This window comes from Nicotiana sylvestris, chromosome 11, assembly GCF_000393655.2.
Source record: "Nicotiana sylvestris chromosome 11, ASM39365v2, whole genome shotgun sequence".
NCBI lineage: Eukaryota > Viridiplantae > Streptophyta > Magnoliopsida > Solanales > Solanaceae > Nicotiana > Nicotiana sylvestris.
This window is the reverse complement of record NC_091067.1, coordinates 64,121,670-64,143,176: the sequence shown is the minus strand read 5'-3', so window position 1 is coordinate 64,143,176 and position 21,507 is coordinate 64,121,670. Positions and strand designations below refer to the sequence as shown.

Genomic DNA, 21,507 nt, shown 5'->3' with positions numbered 1-21,507 from the left:
TCCCTGGTGATGGATATTTTTTTTCTTCTGATCATGGGTTCTTGTGGAGCAATAATGCCTCCTAAGATCATATGGATAACTTGTTGTGGCTCATTTGTTTCATTCTTCTTAGTCGCCTCTCTTTCCCGGAACTGGTTTTTGGCCCGGCCGCTGAGAAATTCTCGGAGGTGACCTTTTTTGAGTAGTTGGGCTACTTCTTCCCGGAGTTGCCGGCAGTCCTCGGTCATGTATCTGTGTGTGTTGTGAAATTCATACACTAAGTTATGGTCTCTTTGCGAAGGATCTGATTGTACATGCCTTGGCCACCTGGTGTCTTTGATTTTATTGATGGCGTATACGAAGTCTGAAACATTAACGTTGAAGTTGTATTCCGACAAGCGGGGGGGCCTCCATCGGCCCTGTATGCCTATCGAATCTAGCTCTGTTAACAAGTCCCTGAGGATTCTGGCCTCGGTCCATCCTCCAGTCATTGCGGGGTATGCTGCGCCTTGGGGCGTTTCTTCTGTCTTTAGTGCATAGTTGGTATCTCTCTTTATTCGGCTTTGACTTTTTTTCCGGAAGCCTACTAGGATATACCGAGCCCAAGGGGGCTCCTAATTGGTCGTCTTCGGCCCTGATCTTTGATTGGTATTGGTTGTGGACGTTCGCCAAGTCACGGCGGGATATTCGACTAAGTTCTACTTCAGCTGCTTTAAAGCCACCGAGCTTTGCTCGTTCAAACCTTGAGTGAAGGCTTTCACCGCCCAATCGTCGGAGATTGGTGGTAGTTCCATTCGTTCTATTTGAAAGCAAGACACGAACTCTGGCAGCATCTCGTTCTCTCTTTGCTTGATTTTGAAGACGTTGGATTTCCTTGTAGCTACTTTGATGGCACCAGCATATGCCTTTATGAAAGAATCTTCCAGCATGGCAAATGAATCTATTAAGTTTGGGGCCAGGTTGTGATACCATATCATTTCCCCCTTTGAAAGCGTTTCTCCGAACTTTTTCAGTAGGACGAACTCAATCTCGTCGTCCTTTAGGTCGTTGCCCTTCACCGCACAAGTGTAAGCAATGACGTGCTCGTTGGGGTCTAAGGTTCCATTTTACTTCGGAAGATAGGGCATTCTAAACTTCTTTGGAATGGGTTTTAGGGCCACTTCCTATGGGAACGGCTTCTATACAAACTTCTTTGAATCTACACCTTTCAGAATCGGGGGTGCGCCCGGAATTTTGTCGACCCTAGAATTGTAAGTCTCTACCTTTTTGTCGTTGGCTTCTATCTTCTTCTCGCTCGACTCGATCCTCTTTGTAAGGTCCTCGAGCATCTTCATGATGGCGGGGTCGGTTGTCGACTCATTGTTGCTTGACCTTTTTGGTACCTACTCGGCTTAGAGAGCCATTTCTCGAGCTACCGTGCTAGGAGTCTTTTGGTGGCTTTGCAACTGAGCAATCACCAGCTGTTATGCTTATAACATTTTGAAAATGACGTGAAGGCTAACCCCTTATTCTTCCTGAGCCGGGGTTTTTTGTGCTTCTTGTTGATCTTCCTGGTGTATGCTCCTGTTGGTGTGGGAGTTTATTTCGATGTGTTGAGCATTGCGCGAGACCACGTCCACGGGAATTGGTTCTGGTGCATTATCAGGGTTTCGTGGTGGTACACCAACACCTGGAACATCCATACCATTCTCTCCATGGTCCTCAAGATTGTTGGTTTCACGTGCGTTTACTGAGTTAGACATTTTGACCTGAAATCAAAGATCTTGGACAAGAAAAAGTGTGAAAGGTAACTTGTGTTATGTAGTAAACCAGCAAGAAAATAACCACTATTATTTTTAGCCCCACGGTGGGCGCCAATCTGTTTACCTTGAAAATGGTAATTATAATTAAATTTGATTGTGTGGTTCTAAAAATACGTGATCTATTTTTAGGCTAGTTGTTTAGGCAATAGATGCTAAGTAAGAGATTAGGAAACGAGATAAGAGCTTGTAGATAGTATAATGACCAAACCAGAGGGCTGGAAATCGGGGCCTCGAGCTGGCATATATGAGCCTCGAGGTCGAGTCGGATGCTAGGCTAGGAGCAATCGAGGGGGGGATTAACAGTTATGATAGCTTTGATGGAAGCCTTTTATTATCAATAAGGAGCAATAAATGAAGAACAATAAATAGAACACAATGAATATAAGCAATAAATTCAAGTAATGAGATCAAGAGAATATGTTAGAGAGCAGAGAGAATGTTCTTGTGTATTCAATATTGAGCCTCAAATCCTGTACAAAATGACAAGGATCCCCTTTATATATGAGGCGGAATCCCAACATAGTACAAATGCATTTATTACCAAGATACATGGTTGATATAGCTAATTAATGCCACGGTACGAGCTTGAGCTAGCCAAATAGACTAGGTCAGCTTTTAGTCATATGTCTTCCCACTCTTTCACCATAATTATCGATCTACATAGCCCCGAGGTTGGACGTCGGTAGCCTCTCAGGTGTGAATCTCGATCATAGCCTCGAGCTTTTGGAAACGTACTTACGAAGCGTCGTATGACCGAAAATAGGACCCTCCAATTTTACCGTATACAGTGGTATTTTTATATTTACTGTAGTTAAATTATTCATTCCATGTATTTATGCTATAATGGTTACATATATTCTTATCATGATTATTTTGATCTATATTTGGTTATTAACTTGCCTAGCATTGGTGGTTAGGTACCATCACGATCATTAGTGAAATTTTGGGTCGTGACAAAGTTGGTATCAGAGCTCTAGATTCATGGGTTCTTGTGATGCCTATGATAGAAGGTGGGCTAATGAGGGCGGGTCAAATAGGACTGGCTGGATTCTAGGTTGGAAAGCTTCTGAAGAAGGGGTGTACATATCACCTTAGGCAAATCCCACATCAGAATGGGAGAGGAAAGTGAAGATCTATATAAGGCACGATACAAGTTCACATGGTACACATGCATTTTGGGCTCGAGGTGGCGTAGACCAAAAAGGACAAATTCGTGCGTGCCTAGGACCAAAGCGGACAATATGTGCCATGGGCTCAGGTCGTGATAATTTTATGTCCTTAATATGTCTAGTAGAGTCTTGTGGATCGGTACACAGATGTATGTACTTATCTTTGAGAGGCTATGGGCCAAATAGGAAAGTTCACTTTCTTCCCGTCTCAATTGTGTGACTTTATTTCAAGCTAAATTTTAAATCCTCACTCTTATATTCTCTCAAAGATGGTAAGGACGCATTCTTCTGCAGCAGCTAAGCAGGATCTAGTACCCCAGGCCAGAGCCAAGAGGATAGGGGTCGGGGTAGACTATAGTGCAGGCTAGAGCACACACTACAGCACATGTGAGAGATAGAATGCCTGCAGTCACTCATGTTAATGCTAGATCAGTTTCTGAGGAGATACATGTAGCTCTAGTAGTGGACCGGGCTCTAGATCACGTTTTTCACCGAGTCCAGCTCAGGTTCTCGAGGGCTTCATTGCTACACTAGTCCTTTAGGATACTATGGTCCGGATCTTGAGTTATTTTGATAGCTTGGCATAGGCCAGTATGATTCCTATAATTCCATGTACTTCTTAGATTGGAAGGGGAGCACAAACCCGAGCTATTCACACTCCGGAGCAGGCCACTGATATGTTTAAGACTTCAAGAGTTTCAATTGTTCCACCAGTTAGAGTGGTATAGCATGTTGTTACAGTCAGGCCTGAGGTTAGGCCCGCTATATCTATGGATGAGAAGAAGAGGATGGACAAATTCCAGAAGTTTCAGCCCCCTTACTTTGAGGGTGGTCCTTCCGAGGATGCCCAAGATTTCTCAGATAGGTGTCATGAGATACTATGCAATTTGAGACTTGTAGAGTCCAAGAATTTCACTACATTTCATTTAAGAGAGAAAGCCATGAGGTGGTGGCAAACTTATGAGCAAGGCAGACTAGCAGGGTCACTTCCTCTCATATGGGCTCAATTCTCGACTCTCTTCTAAGAGAAATTCATTCCACTCACCTGGAGAGATGAGTTGTGCAACTAGTTTGAGAACTTACAGCAGGATGGTATGACAGTCACTCAGTATAAGATGAAGTTCATAGAGTTGTCATGCTATGCATCTTTTTTGATTCCCACAGAGAAGGAGAGGGTATGGAGGTTCGTCGAGGGTCTTAGCTACAATCCTAGGTACAGGATATCACGAGAAGTTGAGACTAAGACTATCTTTAACCAGGCTATGGAGATTGCTAGGAGATTGGAGCGTAAACACAATCAAGAGAGAGAGAACATAGAGGCTAAGAAGCCTCATGGTAGTAGAGTATTTGGTAGTTCATACTCTAGAGGCAAGAATCGACATGGTAGAGGCTACACTAGTAAGCTAGTTCAGTTAGCACTTCAGACTACTTATAGTGCCCCAATTAGCCATGGATTTCAAAGCACTCATACAGGTAGTCTTTATTTTGCGCACCTCCCACATGTGGTTCATAGAATGCATCTCCAAAATAGGGTTGTTACATTGGTTATTCTAGTCGTCTGAGGCAAGCTTAGTCCCAGCATCCACGTTAGCAAAAAACATGCTTTGAGTGCAGGGACTCAAGGCATATAAGGATGGACTGTCCTAGGTTTCGGATGAGTGTACCATAGCAAGGTAACCTAAGCCATGATTTTTGTACTAGTTGCTATACCACCTGCACAACTAGCTAGAGATGGAGGTCAGATAAGTAGAGTTCTTTCTAGAGGTGGAGGCATGGCTCATTGTTATGCTTTCCCTGGTAAGATTGCATTTGATGTAGTCATTATAGGTATGTTTTGATTCTATCATAGAGATGCTTCAGTATTATTTAATTCGGGTTCTACTTATTCGTACGTGTCATACAACTTTTCATTGTATTTGGATATGCCTCGTGATTCTTTGGATAATTCAGTCTATGCGGCTACACCTGTTGGGGATTCTATTATGGTGGATGGTTTATATCAATCTTGTGTGGTTACAATTAAGGGGTTTGATACTATGGTTAATCTCTTATTGTTGGACACGTTTAATTTTGAGGTGATTCTTTGTATGAATTAGTTATCCACATATTACGCTATTCTGGATTGTCACTCTAAGATGGTGACATTGGCTATGTCGGGGTTACCAAGATTAGAATGGACGGGTTATTTTGGACATATCCCTAGTAGGATGATTTTATTTTTAAGAGGCTCAGTGGATGATTAAAAAAGGATATCTGGCATATTTGGCTTTTGATCGGGATTCTAATGCAGAAGTTCCTTCCATGGATTCCGTACCAGTTGTGAGGGAGTTTTCGAAGGTGTTTCCTATGGATTTGTTGGACATGCCACCAGATAAAGATATTGATTTTGGTATTGGCTTGGTTTCGGGCACTCAACCCATATCTATTCCATCATATCACATAGCTCCAGCTAAGTTGAAGGAATTAAAGGAGAAATTGCAAGATTTTCTTGATAAGGGATTCATTAGACTGAGTGTTTTTCCTTGGGCGTGTTGGTGTTATTTGTGGAGAAGAAAGATGGTTATATGAGAACGTGTATTGATTATAGATTGTTGAACAAGGTCACTATCAAGTACAAGTATCCATTGCCTCATATTAATGATTCAGCTTCAGGGTAATAATGTGTTCTCTAAGATTGACTTGAGATAAGGTTATCATCAGTTGAAGATTAAGGCTTCATATGTTCTCAAGACGGCTTTTAGATTTGTTTTGGCCATTATGAGTTCTTGGTGATGCTATTTGATTTGACTAATGCTCGAGAAACATTCATGGATTTAATGATCAGGGTGTTCAAGCCTTATTTGGGATCTTTTGTGATTGTGCTCATTTATGAGATCTTGGTTTACTCTCGTAGTAGTAAGAGCATGAGGAGCACTTGAGAGTAGTACATCATAGTTTGAAGGATCAAAAGCTTTATGCCAAGTTTTCTATGTGTGCGTTTTGGGTGGATGGATTCAATTGCATTCTTAGGTCACCTAGTGTCTGGTGATGGCACTAACGTTGATCCTAAGAAGATTGAGATTGTTCAGAGATGACCTAGACCTATTACTACCATAGAGATCAGGAGTTTCTTGGGGTTGGCAAGCTACTATCATTGCTTTCTGGAAGTGTTTTCATCCATTGCATCCCCATTGACCAAGTTGACTCAAAAAGGTGTTCATTTCATATGGTCCAAGGATTGTGAGGAGAGCTATCAGAAGCTCAAAATTCTTTGACTACAGCCCAGTCTTAGTGTTGCCTAGGGATTTAGGGCATACATGATGTATTGTGATGCATCACACATTAGTCTTGGTGCGGTGTTATTGTAGGAGGGTAGAGTGGTTGCTTATGCATCACGGCAGTTGAAGCCTCAAGAGCCAATCCATAATTTGGAGTTGGCAGCAATTATAGGTGCGTTTAAGATTTGGAGGCATTACTTGTATGGTGTGTCATGCAGGGTTTACATTGATCATCGAAGTCTTCAGCACTTGTTCAAGCAAAAGGATTTGAATTTGAGGCATTGGAGGTGGCTTGAGTTGCTTAAAGATTGTGACATCACTATCTTGTATCATTTGTGTAAGGCGAATGTGGTAACGGATGCCTTAAGTAGAAAGATGAAGAGCATGGGGAGTTTGGCATTTATTCTAACTGAGAAGAGGCCTTTAGCTTTGGATGTTCAAGCATTGGCCAATAATTTGTGAGGCTGGATATTTCTGAGCCTAGTAGAGTTCTTGCTTGTGTGGTTGCGCAACCATCCTTGTTTAAGCACATTAAGGCTCGTCAGTATTATGATCAATATTTGTTGGTACCTAAGGACACAACGCATCGAGGTGGTGCCAAGAAGACAGTTATTGGAGATCATCGTGTTTTGCGGTTTCAGGGTCAGATTTGTGTTCCTAATACTGATGGTTTGAGGGAGTTGATTCTTGAAGAGGCACATAGTTCGAGGTATTTTATCCATTCAGGTATCACGATGTATAGTGATTTGAATCAATATTATTGGAGGCAGAGGATGAAGAAGGACATTGTTGGGCATGTTTATTGGTATTTGGATTGCTAGCAAGTGAAGTATAAGCATCAGAAACCATGTGTTTTGACTTAGAGGTTGGTTAATGATCCAAGCCTAATTACCCATTAGGGTTTTATTGGAGGCTACTCCACCCCACACCTATATAAAGAGGTCACTGGAGAAGGCTAGAAGGACAATCAAGTAAGTGGAAGGAAAGTCTAAAGAAGCTCTGAATAATAGCATCAAGGTCTCATCCATATATAATCGTTGCTTGTGGTCAAATACCAAAGGCGAACTCAAATCATAGGCGGGTGGCTTTAAATCTAACACCAAATCCTGGTTCGTGACGACTTTCAAATTGTTTGTGACGTACTACAATCCGAAATCCATCAAGTTCAAGATCAAGCTCTTGAACCATCGTTCGTGAGGAGAAGAATTAGAGGACTACATCTCTTTAAAGTTGGGATATTTTAGAGATTGTAACCCCATCCCTTGAAATCGAATATAATATTTGTCGCTATATTCTTGTCTTGATTATTATTTTTTAGGAGTGAAATTTAGTCGTTACAACATGAAAAATGAAAATTGTTTATTGTGTAGTCTTTACTCCCTCTGTTCCAATTTATGTAAACATGTTTGACTGGGCATAGAGTTTAAGAAAAAATGAAGACATTTGAAATTTGTGGTCCTAAACAAGTCAAAATGTGACTAGAGTATTTGTGTGGTTATAAAAGTTTTTCATTAAGGGTAGAATTGAAAGTTTAAGCTAAATTATTTTCAAATTAGAAAGGGATTCATTTTTTGGAACGAACTAAAAAGTAAATAAGTTCGAATAAACCGAAACAGAGGGAGTATATTATAATAAGGGAAAATTTCACATAAGAACAACTGGGCTCCCTACTTTTCAATTTTCTAGCTCATATTTTAATTTACAACCAACTAGCCCAAAAATATTAGGCTAAGATTCAACATCCAACTCCAATAGGTTCTCAAAATTACTATTTAATTTTTTTAAAAAAAATTCTCAAGCTTTTAAGTTAATTTCGAATCAGTAACTGTGACTCAAATATTAGTTCAACAAACCAAATCCATTTGGATGATGAAAATTAGATTTTTATCAAGCTTAAATATGTGGGTTTAAATGCCGAATTTGATTTTGTGAGAAATTTGGAGTGGGTGTTATCCAGACTTGTTAGAAATAGTATAAGGAGGTAGTATATAAAATTTGAAGTCATTTAATGGAGATTTGGACTGGTTTTGAATAAGAATTGCAACTGAAAATCATGGAAGAAGTTCGTCTACAGACGCTTGTATAAAGCTGTATAAAAGTGTATAATAGTGTATAAGATGTGTTTATACACTCATATACAAAATTATACAAGATTATACATAATTATACAAAAAACTGACTTCGTCTTCTTCCTTGCGTCTTTTCTGAAATTTAACTCAAATCTCGTTCAAATCTACTCAAAATCACTTCAAATTTAAATTTTGAACTCCTTTTGATATTTTCAATCAATTAGAATAACACCCAATCCAAACAACTAACAAACTCAAAAAGTCTTAATTTCGAAACCAAAGCTTTGAATGGCCTTCAATGGTGGACTTCTACTCTTTAATTTTTTTGCATTGCAACCAGGTGATATAGGGGGAGAAGCAGTAATGGCGGACGACCCCTTGAAATAGTTGTAATAACACATATTTTGAATTTACAAGAGCTACTGTTTTTAAAATATGTACAATATGGGTTAAGTCGGGTAAAACTTAAAAATATTGGCCATTTTTTGTTATGGTGTGAAGTTATGTACTTTCTAGTAATTCTTTCTTATTATAACAATCAAATAAGAGATGTTTGTGTATTTGGTCACCGTCTAGTTGTGGGTGGGTTGGATGAGATGTGCATCCATTTGGGTTGGGCCGTTTGCCAAAGGGAATTCACTAAATGCTGAATGGCACTTTCAGCCATCGCCACTGTGACTCGTCACTATGGTCGCTGCTCACCATACTCATTTTCTTCTTCTCCTTTGATTCACATTACGCGTACCAGAAAACTAGTCACTAGAAGAGTATCTCTTCCTACCAGAATGTCTTCCTTTAAACCCAACTCACCGCCACCGCAAAACCATCCTTCGACTGAGAACAATCTCACGGCACCCTATGGCTCTTGGAAGTCACCCATCACTGCTGACATCGTCTCTGGCTCCAGCAAACGCCTCGGTGGCTTTGCAGTCGATTCAGTTGGTCATCTTTTCTGGCTAGAATCACGCCCTACAGAGTCCGGGTACATATCGAACTCAATTTGCTTTTGACTCTGGGTTTTATGTGAACTTTGAGTGTTTAATTATTACAATAACAATAACTCCAAACAAGTTCGTGTTGTGGCCGTTGACCATATTTCTCCATTTAAATTCACCTCAGCCAGAGTTTTTGCTTGTTGTGAGTTCAAAATTTGAATATGGAACTCATGTTTGCGTATTCGTGTTTATACCCCATAAAAAAACTTTGTGATATTTTCTTGTAAAGTTTGAATGTTTGTTCTTGGGCATTCATAACTTTCATACTGACTCATGTTTAAATCCCAAAAGCCCAATAATTAATTTGATATTTTCTTGTGGGCAGGGGCGGATTTAGGGGGGCGGAAGGAGGTTCATCCGAACCCCCTTTGCTAAAGAAGTTACACGGTATTTATAAGACAAAATATGTTTTTACCTCTATATATTATATTTTGAATCCCCTTATCGTATCCCAAAAGCATAGCCTAGTGGTTAAGGGGTTCAAAACCTTTCTGGAGTCATCGGTTCAATTCACACCGGCTATACAATCTCTTTTAATTTTTAAACTTTTTTCTTTTTTGAACTCCCTTAGCGGAATTCCTGCCTCCGCCACTGCTTGTGGGTTGTCGAGTTTATGAATTTATATTTTAAGGCATTCATAATCTGAAAGTCAAACTTATGTTTAGTGTTTTCTCGTTTAAACTTTCAAAAAAAAAAAAAAACAAGAACCCTAAACTTTCTTGTGTTCTTTTATGTGGTTTGCATGTTTATACCTTATGCATTCTTAGTTTGCATATGAAACTCATGTTTACTGTTTATTGTTTAAACCCCAAAGCCCATGATGATTTGTGATATTCATAAATTATATGTTTTGAAGATTTTTATGTAAAGTTTGATTTTTGATTATATGCACTCATAATTGCATACGAAATACCACACTAACAACACCAAGGGGTGGGTTGTGATAGAGGAGATCCCTTCATCCTTACTAGAGCTCTCAGGTTTGAGCCTGGGAAAGAAGAAATCAATGGTAGGGAGCCTTCCCCTTTATTGGGTCTATGTGACGCGAATCTGAACTAAAATCGGACTAGTGGGTTCCAGATATCGGATGGTTAAACCAAAAGAAAATTGCATATGAAACTCATGTTTACCATCTTTATGTTCAAACCAAAGAGATTATGAAACTTTCTCTTGAGTTTTAATGTCAAGTTTGATTTTTCTATTATTATGCATTCTTGATTTGCATATGAAATTCATGTTTATTGTTTTCGCGCTTAAATCCAAAAACACATAGAGCTTGTGATATTTTTTTGAGGGATTTTATGTAGAGTTTGAAACGTTAGTCTTATGCTCTCATAAGTTGCATTTGAAACTCATTTTTACTTTGCTGTCATCATATTTAAACCCAAAACCCGTAAAGATTGTGATATTTTTTTGTGTTTATGTAAAGTTCGATATTTTGATTGTTCTGTGAACATAATTTGCATATGAAACTCATGTTTTGTCTTTGTGTCTAAACCCCAAAACCATAAAGTTTGTGACATTTTTCTTGTGGGTTCTGTGTGAATTTTAAGTTTTTCATTGTTATGATTCAGACGAGCGGTTATTGTGAAGGAACCAGGGAAACCAGGGGAAGACCCCGTAGATGTAACACCTACGGATTTTGCTGTGAGGACGTTGGCTCAGGAGTATGGTGGTGGTGATTTTTATATATCAGGAGACTCTTTAATCTTCTCTAATTACAAAGATCAGAGACTTTATATACAGTCCATTTCGTCCACAGGTTTTTGCTGTTTTCCTTTGTTTTCTATGTCATCAACTGCAGTTGAGTAGGATTGTTTCCAATTCAACCATTTTATATTATATTTAACATAAGCTTCAATGGAGATACAATTATGTTATGTGCATACTTCGTTTGATTATTGGCTGTTTGTTTACAAATTTCACCTATTATATCTGTCCATTTTAATGGTGATTATTAAATTTAGATAACCACAAAAAAAGGAAGAAAAAGAAACTCTCACAGGTAGTAAGTTGGTTCGTATTAATTTTGAAAATTTGAAGCTTTTTCATTTTAGCATATAGTTCATCATATTCACTATCATTATTCTCTTGGATGTTTCTCTTTAATTTGATCCCTGTTATTTTGGTACTAGATTCTGCTCCATTGCCACTCACTCCAGATTATGGTGGACAAAGTGTATGCTATGCTGATGGAGTGTTTGACTCTCGATTTAACCGTTATGTCACAGTGAGAGAAGGTTGGTTCTCAATATTCCTTATCGTTTTAAACTTTGCTTGATTCTCTAAAGAATTTTATCCAAATCTTTGCTCCTTCTGTAGATCAACATGAAAGTGGTATTAATGCGATTACCACAATTGTATCTGTCAATCTGAGCAATAACAGCGCTCAAGGTGAGAATTTTGTCAGTGTCAGTTGATCATGATTCAATTTAAATTTGCCCTTGCTTAGATTGTTTTCTGTGTGAAGGCGAGCTAGAAAAGGCCAAAGAATGTTTATACATTGTGAAGGGATATTTCAATGTTTTCATATGGCCCCCTCCCTCCCCTGGGCCAGATTTGTTGAACTGTACATGTGAGTAGAATAGATAATCTTTAATATATTTCCGCTTGTCTGGCACATAAATGCAGAACCAAGGCTATTAGTTGGGGGCAATGACTTCTATGCTTCTCCTCGAATCGACCCCAAAGGGGAACGTATGGCATGGATTGAATGGGGTCACCCAAATATGCCATGGGACAGATCAGAGCTTTGGGTTGGCTATATATCAGACAATGGGTATGCCCCTAATAAATCTCTTGCTCTCTCTCACATACACACGCATATACACTCACACACACACAAACATAGATATACCTGCACAACCATAATAAACACTTCCACTCCTACCAACAAGGAGACACATTCACCTTGAGATGACATTCTATTCACGCCTGTATAATTTATCACCATTTGCCAAATACAGCAAAATAACTATGCCTCAGCCCCAAAAAAGTTGGGGTCAGCGATATGAATCCTCATTCCTTTCGTTTAACTCAACTCATATCATCATCATTACCAAAATAAAATAAAAGTGCAAGTGAAAAAAAAAAAAATAATAATAATAGTGGAAATTTTTTACCAAGTGTAAAACTTGTTGAACATCACTGCTTTTCTTTGACTTTCCCCTAGGGATGTGCAGAAACGTATTTGTGTTGCTGGCGGTGATCCTATTCTTGTGGAGTCTCCAACTGAACCCCGATGGTCTTCTCAAGGTATGCTTGAAGAAATTGCCAGCATATGCATAGTATAATTTTTACTTTATCCTTTTATGTTTCCAGATTAGTCTCGATAGAGAAATATTAGAAATCAGTTCCTGTGCTTGAGTGACTATCATTGGCCTTTGGTAACATAAATTGGAATATGAGTCCTTTATATCTGAAAATGGGGCTCGGAGGGTCAAGCCTTTTGTTGTGGGAAAGACTGGGGCAAGTCTTGGACATTGAAGCATGGAGAAGTTGGGGCAAGTCTTGGACACTGAAGCATAACTTATAACAAAGCGGTCCAACCAATTTGGGGATGTTCCTATTTATGTACACTCTGCAATTTGGACTAAGTAAAGTTCTTCTTCAACAAACAAAGGACTGACTCTTCATTTTGTACAATTTTGGAAATGTTATTAGCCTTTAACTAATTCTTCATCTCATTTATCCAAGAAAGGTTGTAGAAAAAATGGTGTACTGTTGATCAATTTACAGTTAGAGCTAGTATTCTTTAGCATTTCTTATTCGCCTGCAGAAAGCTTCAGCTGATAATTGAGCCATGTTCTTTTGCTTTAAACAAGTACTCCCTCTCTTTCAAAAAGATTGTATTCGTTTGACTTGGTACGAACTTTAATAAGAAGAGAAGACTTTTGAGATATGTGGTCTTAAATAAGTCGTAGCATTTGTGTGGCCGTAAAACTTTTGAAACTTGTGGTCTAAACCTATCACATCACTTGTGTGGCTATAAATGCTTCTTTTTAAGGAAATGTTGAAAGGTGCTAATCTTTTTGAAACAGACTAATAAGGAAATAGTGTCAATCTTTTTGAAACAGAGGGAGTACTTAAATAAGCTTGTATTTTAGCTTGAGAGAACAAAGTAGACGACTCCACTGAGTTGGAACAATTTCTCTTGTTTTTTTTCTGTAAAATATAGTTCCCAACTTTTCTTTACTCAATTTCTTTCACCTCCTCTATTGCTGCTCTCCGCCACTTCTCACAATGTTGAAAAGCTCTATTTTTCCTAATGCTGAACATTTTTCAAACGTCTTAGCGGTCGCTTGGTATGCAGGATAAGATGGGATAAAGTATGGTGCTAAGTTTATACCATGTTTGGTTGATGGTATAAATTTATCCCGGGATAAAATTATACCGTCAACCAAACATGGTATAAACTTATAGCCCGTTTGGCCAAGCTGCAAAAATCAGCTTATTTTGAGAAGTGCTTTTCTCAAAAGTGCTTTTGGTGAGAAGCAGTTTGTGTTTGGCTAATTAGTTTGAAAAGCACTTCTGAGCAGCAATTAGTGTTTGACCAAACTTTAAAAAACTGCTTCTAAGTGTATTTTTCTCAAAAGTTCTTCTCAAAAAAGTGCTTTTGGAGAGAAGCTACTTTTTTTCTGCTTCTCCAAAACTGCTTCTGCTTCTCCTCAAAAGCACTTTTTTTCCTTCCAGAAGCTAGGCCAAACACCTCAATTTTTGGCCAAAAGCACATAAGACTTAATCCTGGATATCTCATCTTATCCCACCTTATCCCATTGAACTTGGTATTATTTTACCCCACCTCTCAGGTGGGATAAATTAGTCTAGAGATATAATCCCAGGACTATAATTCCAGGATAATTTAGTCCGCGTACCAAACGAACCTTTAGTGTTTGCTTACTCGAACTGCTTCATACTTCAGCTGAGCATAAGCCAAAGTATGCCCAGAAACCCTATATTTTGCTCAATTTCACGTTGAAGTATCTCAATAATAGAAGAGGGGGCTTCCCCAAAAGCCATACAGCAGTAAATTCTGGAGGCCTAATTAGCCAACCTCTTTTCTGCCCGACTTCACTAGAAATTGTGTAAGGAAATATGAGATTCTAAATACTTGGTGGTTTCTGTCACTTTGAGTAATTATAGATAGATATATGAAATATGATATAGATCCTCTATGTTACCTTACCTGATAAAAACAATGATATATATCATGCAAAAATTGTTTTCTATTGTTTGTTTTGCCTTTTCAATCTTCAGAGAATAAATTGCCAAGTGCCAACATATGCATAATATAAACCTTAAATTATCCTTTTCTGTTTCTAGAATTAGTCTCAGTTGAGAAATATTATAAATCAGTTCTAATAAAAATCAGTTCTATTAAAAATCAGAGATCTATGCATGATTATCTGATATATGCTTCAACCTTAATTTCTCTATTAGGATTGTTTTTCCTTTTCAACTTTTACTCCACCAACTATTTTTGGCTCTCAACTCTCATGAGTCGATATGTTTATGTATGCCTGAATGTCGATAAATTTGTTGTTTCTTAACTATTTTTCTTCTTTTTAAAATGCTTTTTAGTGTCTTGTATCGAGTTTACTACTTTATTAACAAAGATTTTAAATTTATTTGGTTTCAGCAGGCCACACCACAGAGATATCATTTTGAAATTTCACTTTCTCAAAGATATGTAGTTTATAACTTATATCAAATGCTAGAAAGATGTTGAAATGTTTGGTGATGCAAATTGTTGCTCCTTTGAAGTGGTTCCTTGTTTAAAATAGATGTACTATGATAATATTGAGTTCAATATGCCTTAGTATGCAACTGTAAGATTATGATTGCTACGATGTGATTTGGATTGTTTTATATCTTGTTTCATGATTAACTGTAGGCTTACAATATGCTAAGACTGATTTCTTAACATGTTCCTTGCATTGCTTTGCTACGCCTGGGGTGCAGGAGAACTATTCTTTGTAACCGACAGGAAAAGTGGGTTTTGGAATATCTACAAATGGGTAAGTCCTCATCTCATGTGATGTCATACTGATTAAATCTTTTGCTATCTGTTGTATATTTATTATACTAGTTTTAGGGTACGCGCTTTTCGCGTGTTCCCCGTGTCAATAAGTAAATAATATTTAAAAGTCACATAATAAAAATAAAAATAAAATGTACAACTTTCTAAAAATATATATGTTGATCCCAAATCTATATCTTTTTTTATATGTTGCTGGCTCACTACTACGGTAGACAATTACCGATAATTGACTTTGAGTAACTTATGATATTTAAAAAAAAAATTAAACTTCTGTGTATACTCACAATGAAAAAACATATTATAATGTGATCACATTTCATTTCAAAATGTTTTTTGTGCGGATATAGACCTTAAATCAAATTCCATTCAAAATTATCAGTCTAATTTTACTTAATTTTTTGTTGAATTTAAAGTTCTAAATATTGGGAAAATTCTTCAATACAAATATGTAAAAAAATTAAATGTAGAGTTATTTTTGAAGAAATAATCTAATTTTTAATAGGTATAAAAGTTAATATTTCGATCAACTTTAATTATGTGACAATTAACTGTATATAACTCGTTCTACAAACTTTTAGGTTGTTAGATATGTTAAATATTTATGTTTTTTGTTATATTTAATTTTTTGATATGTTTTTAGATAGAATTATTTTCTAGAACATCAACAATTATTTTTATTCTTTGAGAAAATTTATTTCAACAAAAAAAAATGCTCGTTGTTTAGGGTTCATGAAATATTTGGATTTGTTAGTATCTGGAGGAAGAAACTGCTCATAATTATGAAGTTAATTATGTCTATCTAACATGTGGGAATTTTATTTTTTTAGAATTAAGATAATTTATGCTATGTCGTGATGTTTTAGAAGACTTCTTAGGGTTTATGGAGGGAAAAGTTTCACGCTATAGGATAGTAGGGATTGGAAGTTTGCATAGGAATCTTAGCGAGAACACACTTAAAATAGGTTATCCCTTGTGTCCTAAAAAAATAGTTTTCCTAATAAATATACAAATTTAGCCGTAAATATTAGGAAAATAAATAAATGTCTATTCCGAAGTATTAAGAGAATAATTTAAATGACAATATTGTCTAGTGTAAACTCTATTTTAGAAGGGTAAAAAAAGCGAACGATATTTCGCTAAGGGCCGTCGTGCTTTTAATATAGTATAGATATACATCTTCTGTTGTGCCTAATGTCTCAAGGTGAACTTCTTCTGTCTTATCTAGTGGCTGAACTTGAACTTCTTTTCTGGGGTATGATTGGAGCTAGCTGCTTAAACACCTCCTTAATAATGATCTCATCTTCTTTGAGTTCTAAGCCTAAACATGTTTACTTTTTCTCTTTACATCCATCTGACCCTAGTGTTTTTGACTTGTTAAAGTTGTGGATACTTGGCAGATGTTGCATTCTTGTATTGAATTCCATGGCATTACAAACTGTAGGGAACCTTCAGCCTGGCCCTTTATTAACCACATTCTTGTTAGAGAAGTTGTGAAGTCACATTAATAAAACATTGAAATGGTTGAAACTCTGATGTTTTCAGGTTTAAGCTTTTTCATTTAACTAGATTCTGCAGTTTTAAGAATATAGAAGATGTGATTTCTAAATTGGCCACCAACTCTACCTTAGTCCTTATCATTTAGCTTTTAACAGAAATTACCTTAATCTCCACATAAATGTGTCACCTTCAATCCCTCCTTTGAACCACCAATTTAGATGGAAAATATAAAGCATGTTACTTGTACATGGCTTTTCGCATGATAAAAATGAGAGAGAATTCACCTTACTCTTTCCATGCTAACCTTAATCACACTTTAGGGACCCCATATGCCAAAAGGTTAATCCAAAGTGATGCAATACAGAGTGAAAGTGAAAAAGAAACACAATCTTTACTTATTTCAATACCTGGACAGCTTACCTGTCAATTTTCATGTTATGTTATGGTGCTGGATATTGGCTCTGGAATACGTATCAAAGATTCACCATTTATGTGGTAAAACAATGAAATTATCTGTGACACTTTCTTGTTACCGTCTTTGGCGTCGAGCTTGTGCTTGTACTTGAGACAGTAGACTTGATTAGCCTCTTTTATTTTTTTGACAGGTAGAATCTTCTAACGAGGTGTTACCAGTTTACTCCCTCAATGCTGAGTTTACAAGACCCTTATGGATATTTGGGATGAAGTCTTATGACTTTCTTGAGCACCACAGCCAAAATACTTTAATTGCCTGCAGTTACAGGTCAAGCTGATAAGTAGTTTGCTATTTTAAATTTTTGTTGTGTATCATGATATTTGAAACTTATAATGCTTTTATGCTGATTGCTTTGTTGGCAAAGGAGTTCTTTATATGGTGTCTCGCTTCCCCCTTTCTCCTGACTCAGGGAAAGAGAACTGTTCTGGAGGAAAATTGATGTAGTTCATCTTATCTAGTTAGAAAAAATATGTGCAGGGAGAATGGGAAGTCATATCTCGGAGTTCTGGATGTTACCCAGGGCAAAATATCAGTGCTTGACATTCCTTTCACAGATATAAACAACATCGTAAGAACTTACTAGCATAAGATGTAGTTGCTGCATTTAATATCCTTTATGGGTTTTTACTCTTGCGCTGGTCTTGATAAATACCCTTATCAACCTAAACAGAGTTCTGGGGTTCATAGCTTGTATGTTGAAGGATCATCTGCTGTTCATCCATCGTCATTAGCTAAGGTTCTGCCCTCCAATCTTCTACTCAAAATTTAGAGACCTTCTGGTTGCTTGAAATTTTAAAAACAGTATTTAAATATCTGTTCCAGATCATTCCTTTAGCATTTTTTCTGTTATTTTTGCAGATTACTTTGGATGATCAGAGAACAAAAGCAATTGATTTCAAGATTATGTGGTCGTCATCATCTATTAGTGAGATGTATACGTCGTACTACAGTTGGCCTGAGTTGATGAAGTTCCCAACAGACATCCCGGGTCAAAGTGCATATGCATACTTTTATCCACCAACAAACCCCAACTATCAAGCCAGTCATGGAGAAAAACCTCCATTGCTCATGCGAAGTCATGGTTATTTTTCCCCTCATTAGAACTGCTTATGCTCGATAGCTTATCTTTGTTAAAAAACTGAGATTAGTTGGTTTCTGTATGAGATGTGAATGTATATTTTACGATGATACAGGAGGTCCTACAGCTGAAGCACGGGGATGTTTAAATCTTAGTGTTCAATATTGGACCAGTCGTGGTTGGGCATATGTGGATGTGAATTATGGTGGAAGCACTGGTACTCCAATGGCCCTTTGACTCCTTCCATCTTTGTCTTGCTATTCTTTCTATACTGTTTCTTGAGTAGGGGACTGGTTTGAGAGTTTCAACTTTTTGAGGGAACATCGTCTCCTGCTTTTTTTTTTTTTTTTTGATGACCGAGAAATCCATGTGGGGCCGATCCTTTGGACCAACCGCAGCCTTCGAAACTCGGTGGATAATGTGCCCGCCCCTCTACCCTTCTCCACTTAAATACCAGGCTTTGCTTTGCATGGTGTGGGGGCTTGAACCTGTGACCTAAGACACAAATCCACCACCCTTTGCCACTTGAGCTAGGCCCTGGAGGCAACATCGTTTCCTGCTTTTATTGACTGATAATCAGAACTTTATAGATATGTATATAGGAAAATATACGAAATAAAAGAATTCAGTACTTTATATTGGTAGAAAAAGCAGAGAAAGCGGCCAAAGGGTCAGGATGGAGTAGAACAAAGTGCTAGACTAGTTAGCTACTATTAAGTCGGTTAATATTCTCTTGTTTTTGGCTCATATGAAGGTTATGGCAGAGAATATCGAGAAAGACTGTTGGGAAAATGGGGAATTGTGGATGTCAACGACTGTTGCAATTGTGCCATGTTTTTGGTAACATCAGTACTAATTCTCTTATACCTTTAATGCTGCTATAGATTTTGTAAGTCATGGTAAATTAGTTTGTTCATTCAGGTTGACAGTGGAAGGGTTGACGGTGAAAGACTTTGTATTACGGGGAGTTCCGCTGGTGGTTATACAACATTAGCTGCACTAGCATTTAAAGATGTTTTCAAGGCTGGAGCTTCCTTGTATGGTGTGAGTGGATCAAAAAGTTTGTTTTTGATAAGTAATATTGTATTCACATATCTTGTGTGCTCTTGCACTTGCAACCTTAAACTGATCATAAAAATATGATACTTTAAGTTAAGGTTGGTGCCTTTATGTGGTATTCTGTTATCTTAGATGATCATCTTTATGTAGAAAAGCATGTGATTGATTAATTAGACACATGGATCAGGCATCAGTTTGGTTCATATGTCTACTTGTATAGCTCAAAGCTCCTCAAGTATCAAATCCATTTTTTTAGTTTCAGTGCTTTATGCCCTCATCTTTTGTTAATCAGATTGGTGATCTGCAATTGCTGAGAGCAGAAACTCACAAGTTCGAATCTCACTATATTGACAATCTAGTTGGTAATAACCAAATCGATAAATGTTGACAATACATTTGCTTAAAGTCTTTCCCCTGATCTATGTTGATTTATGTGTTGAGCCCTTTTGAATCATTGCAGGGGATGAGAAGGCATATTTTGAGAGGTCGCCAATCAATTTCGTAAATCACTTTTCCTGTCCCATTATTTTATTTCAAGGACTGGAGGACAAGGCAAGCACAGCATGCCCCTTTTAATGTCATAATTCTCCTGTCTGTGTCATTTTTTATTGAAGAATTGTCTACATAAATCTTTTCCCCCAATTTTCTGTTACCCATAAAGATTTGACAATCCTCCTTTAGTCTTGGGCGAACTCGCTCTCTCATGTTTACGCTTTCTTTGGATATACTTCTGTATTTTATGCATGGAGTTGGTCTAGTAAACTTGTCAGAAAGAATACGTGCTTAAACCTTTTATTCATGTTCATTGAGACTAAGTAGCATGTATCCGGAAAATTTGTTTTGATGCAATAGCATTCACTTGATAAATGGAGCTTGCACCGAACTCTGGTGCATGGTTTTTTTGCCTTGTCCATCATAAGTGTTGGATATTTGGCTAGTATAGTTGCATCTTTAAAACAGCTAAAAAGTATTGCCTCTCTTTAAACAACATGATGATGGGAAGGAGAGTAATCAAGCAATCACCTCTGTTTGTAATGACTGTTGCTTGTTGGTAGAATTAAGTTTTTAGCTGCTGTTGCAGGTCGTTTCCCCTGATCAAGCGCGCAAAATCTACCAGGCATTGAAGGAGAAAGGGTTGCCTGTTGCACTTGTTGAATATGAAGGAGAACAGCATGGTTTCCGTAGGGTATACATCATTTTCCAGACTTGGGGATAAATTTGTCTGTCTGCCTTGGAGGAATTTAGCTGATTTCTTTCATCATATGCAGGCTGAAAATATTAAATTCACCCTTGAACAACAAATGGTGTTCTTTGCACGTTTAGTGGGACATTTTGAAGTAGCAGATGAAATTACTCCTGTCAAAATTGATAATTTTGATTGAGGTATACGACTCCTGAATGGTCTGTACCATAGAGTTGTTCAATACCATTGCTATAACTAAGGAAAAAGTTGATGACGGAGAGAGAAGCAGCCGTTTGATTTAATTTGCTGGAGCAGTTATACTTGAGGAAACATTTTTGTTTAATAACATCATCAAATTTGCTGATCAAAGAAACTAGAACATCGTCAAGCGCACAGAACACTTGGAGTTTGCTCTTGACAGATTGCTTAATGTGGCAGTAAGCCTTGAGGGAGAGGAATTGTGATGGGTTTGGGTGTGGATTGCTGGATGTATTTTCTCTTTTCTGAGTGCTCTCTTTAGCTTTGGTACCATGTGAAATGAGAAATCTTATTGAATTGGTTAGAAGTCTAATCCCTGAAGCCTCCTATAAAAGATTGTACACTGATCGTTCTTATAACAGCTAGCCTAATTTGTGAAATTCTTAACGAAAGATTTGATAACAACTAGTCTGAAACTTTTAAAAAAGTAACTCACGTTTTTATATTTCTTGTCGACTGGATAATATGGAAGACGGATAGTAAGTGAAACAATAAGGGATGAGAAGTCAGTTCATAAGTTGTAGTATTAAGGCAAGGAAAAAGAGGTTTCTGGATTTTATTGTTCAGCTTTGGTCTACTTCATTTTTTTCTTTGACTATGATTTTGAAAGCGTGAAGAAAAGTTGAATGCGTACATTTGCAATTTG

General features: G+C 37.4%; 1 protein-coding gene across 1 annotated transcript; it reads left to right on the top strand.

Annotated features, from left to right (window-relative positions):
- The first annotated feature begins 8,868 nt into the window (after positions 1–8,868).
- On the top strand, positions 8,869–21,241 carry LOC104238289 (dipeptidyl-peptidase 5-like). The gene is made up of 18 exons (XM_009792610.2): positions 8,869–9,258; positions 10,846–11,033; positions 11,407–11,511; positions 11,594–11,665; positions 11,903–12,050; positions 12,444–12,526; positions 15,233–15,288; positions 17,414–17,550; positions 17,761–17,851; positions 17,954–18,019; positions 18,142–18,364; positions 18,477–18,578; positions 19,116–19,201; positions 19,283–19,405; positions 19,713–19,782; positions 19,881–19,972; positions 20,502–20,606; positions 20,689–21,241. The coding sequence occupies exons 1-18, from the start codon at positions 8,927–8,929 to the stop codon at positions 20,800–20,802; spliced, it is 2,193 nt and encodes a 730-aa protein (XP_009790912.1). The 5' UTR covers positions 8,869–8,926; the 3' UTR covers positions 20,803–21,241.
- Positions 21,242–21,507: the final 266 nt, after the last annotated feature.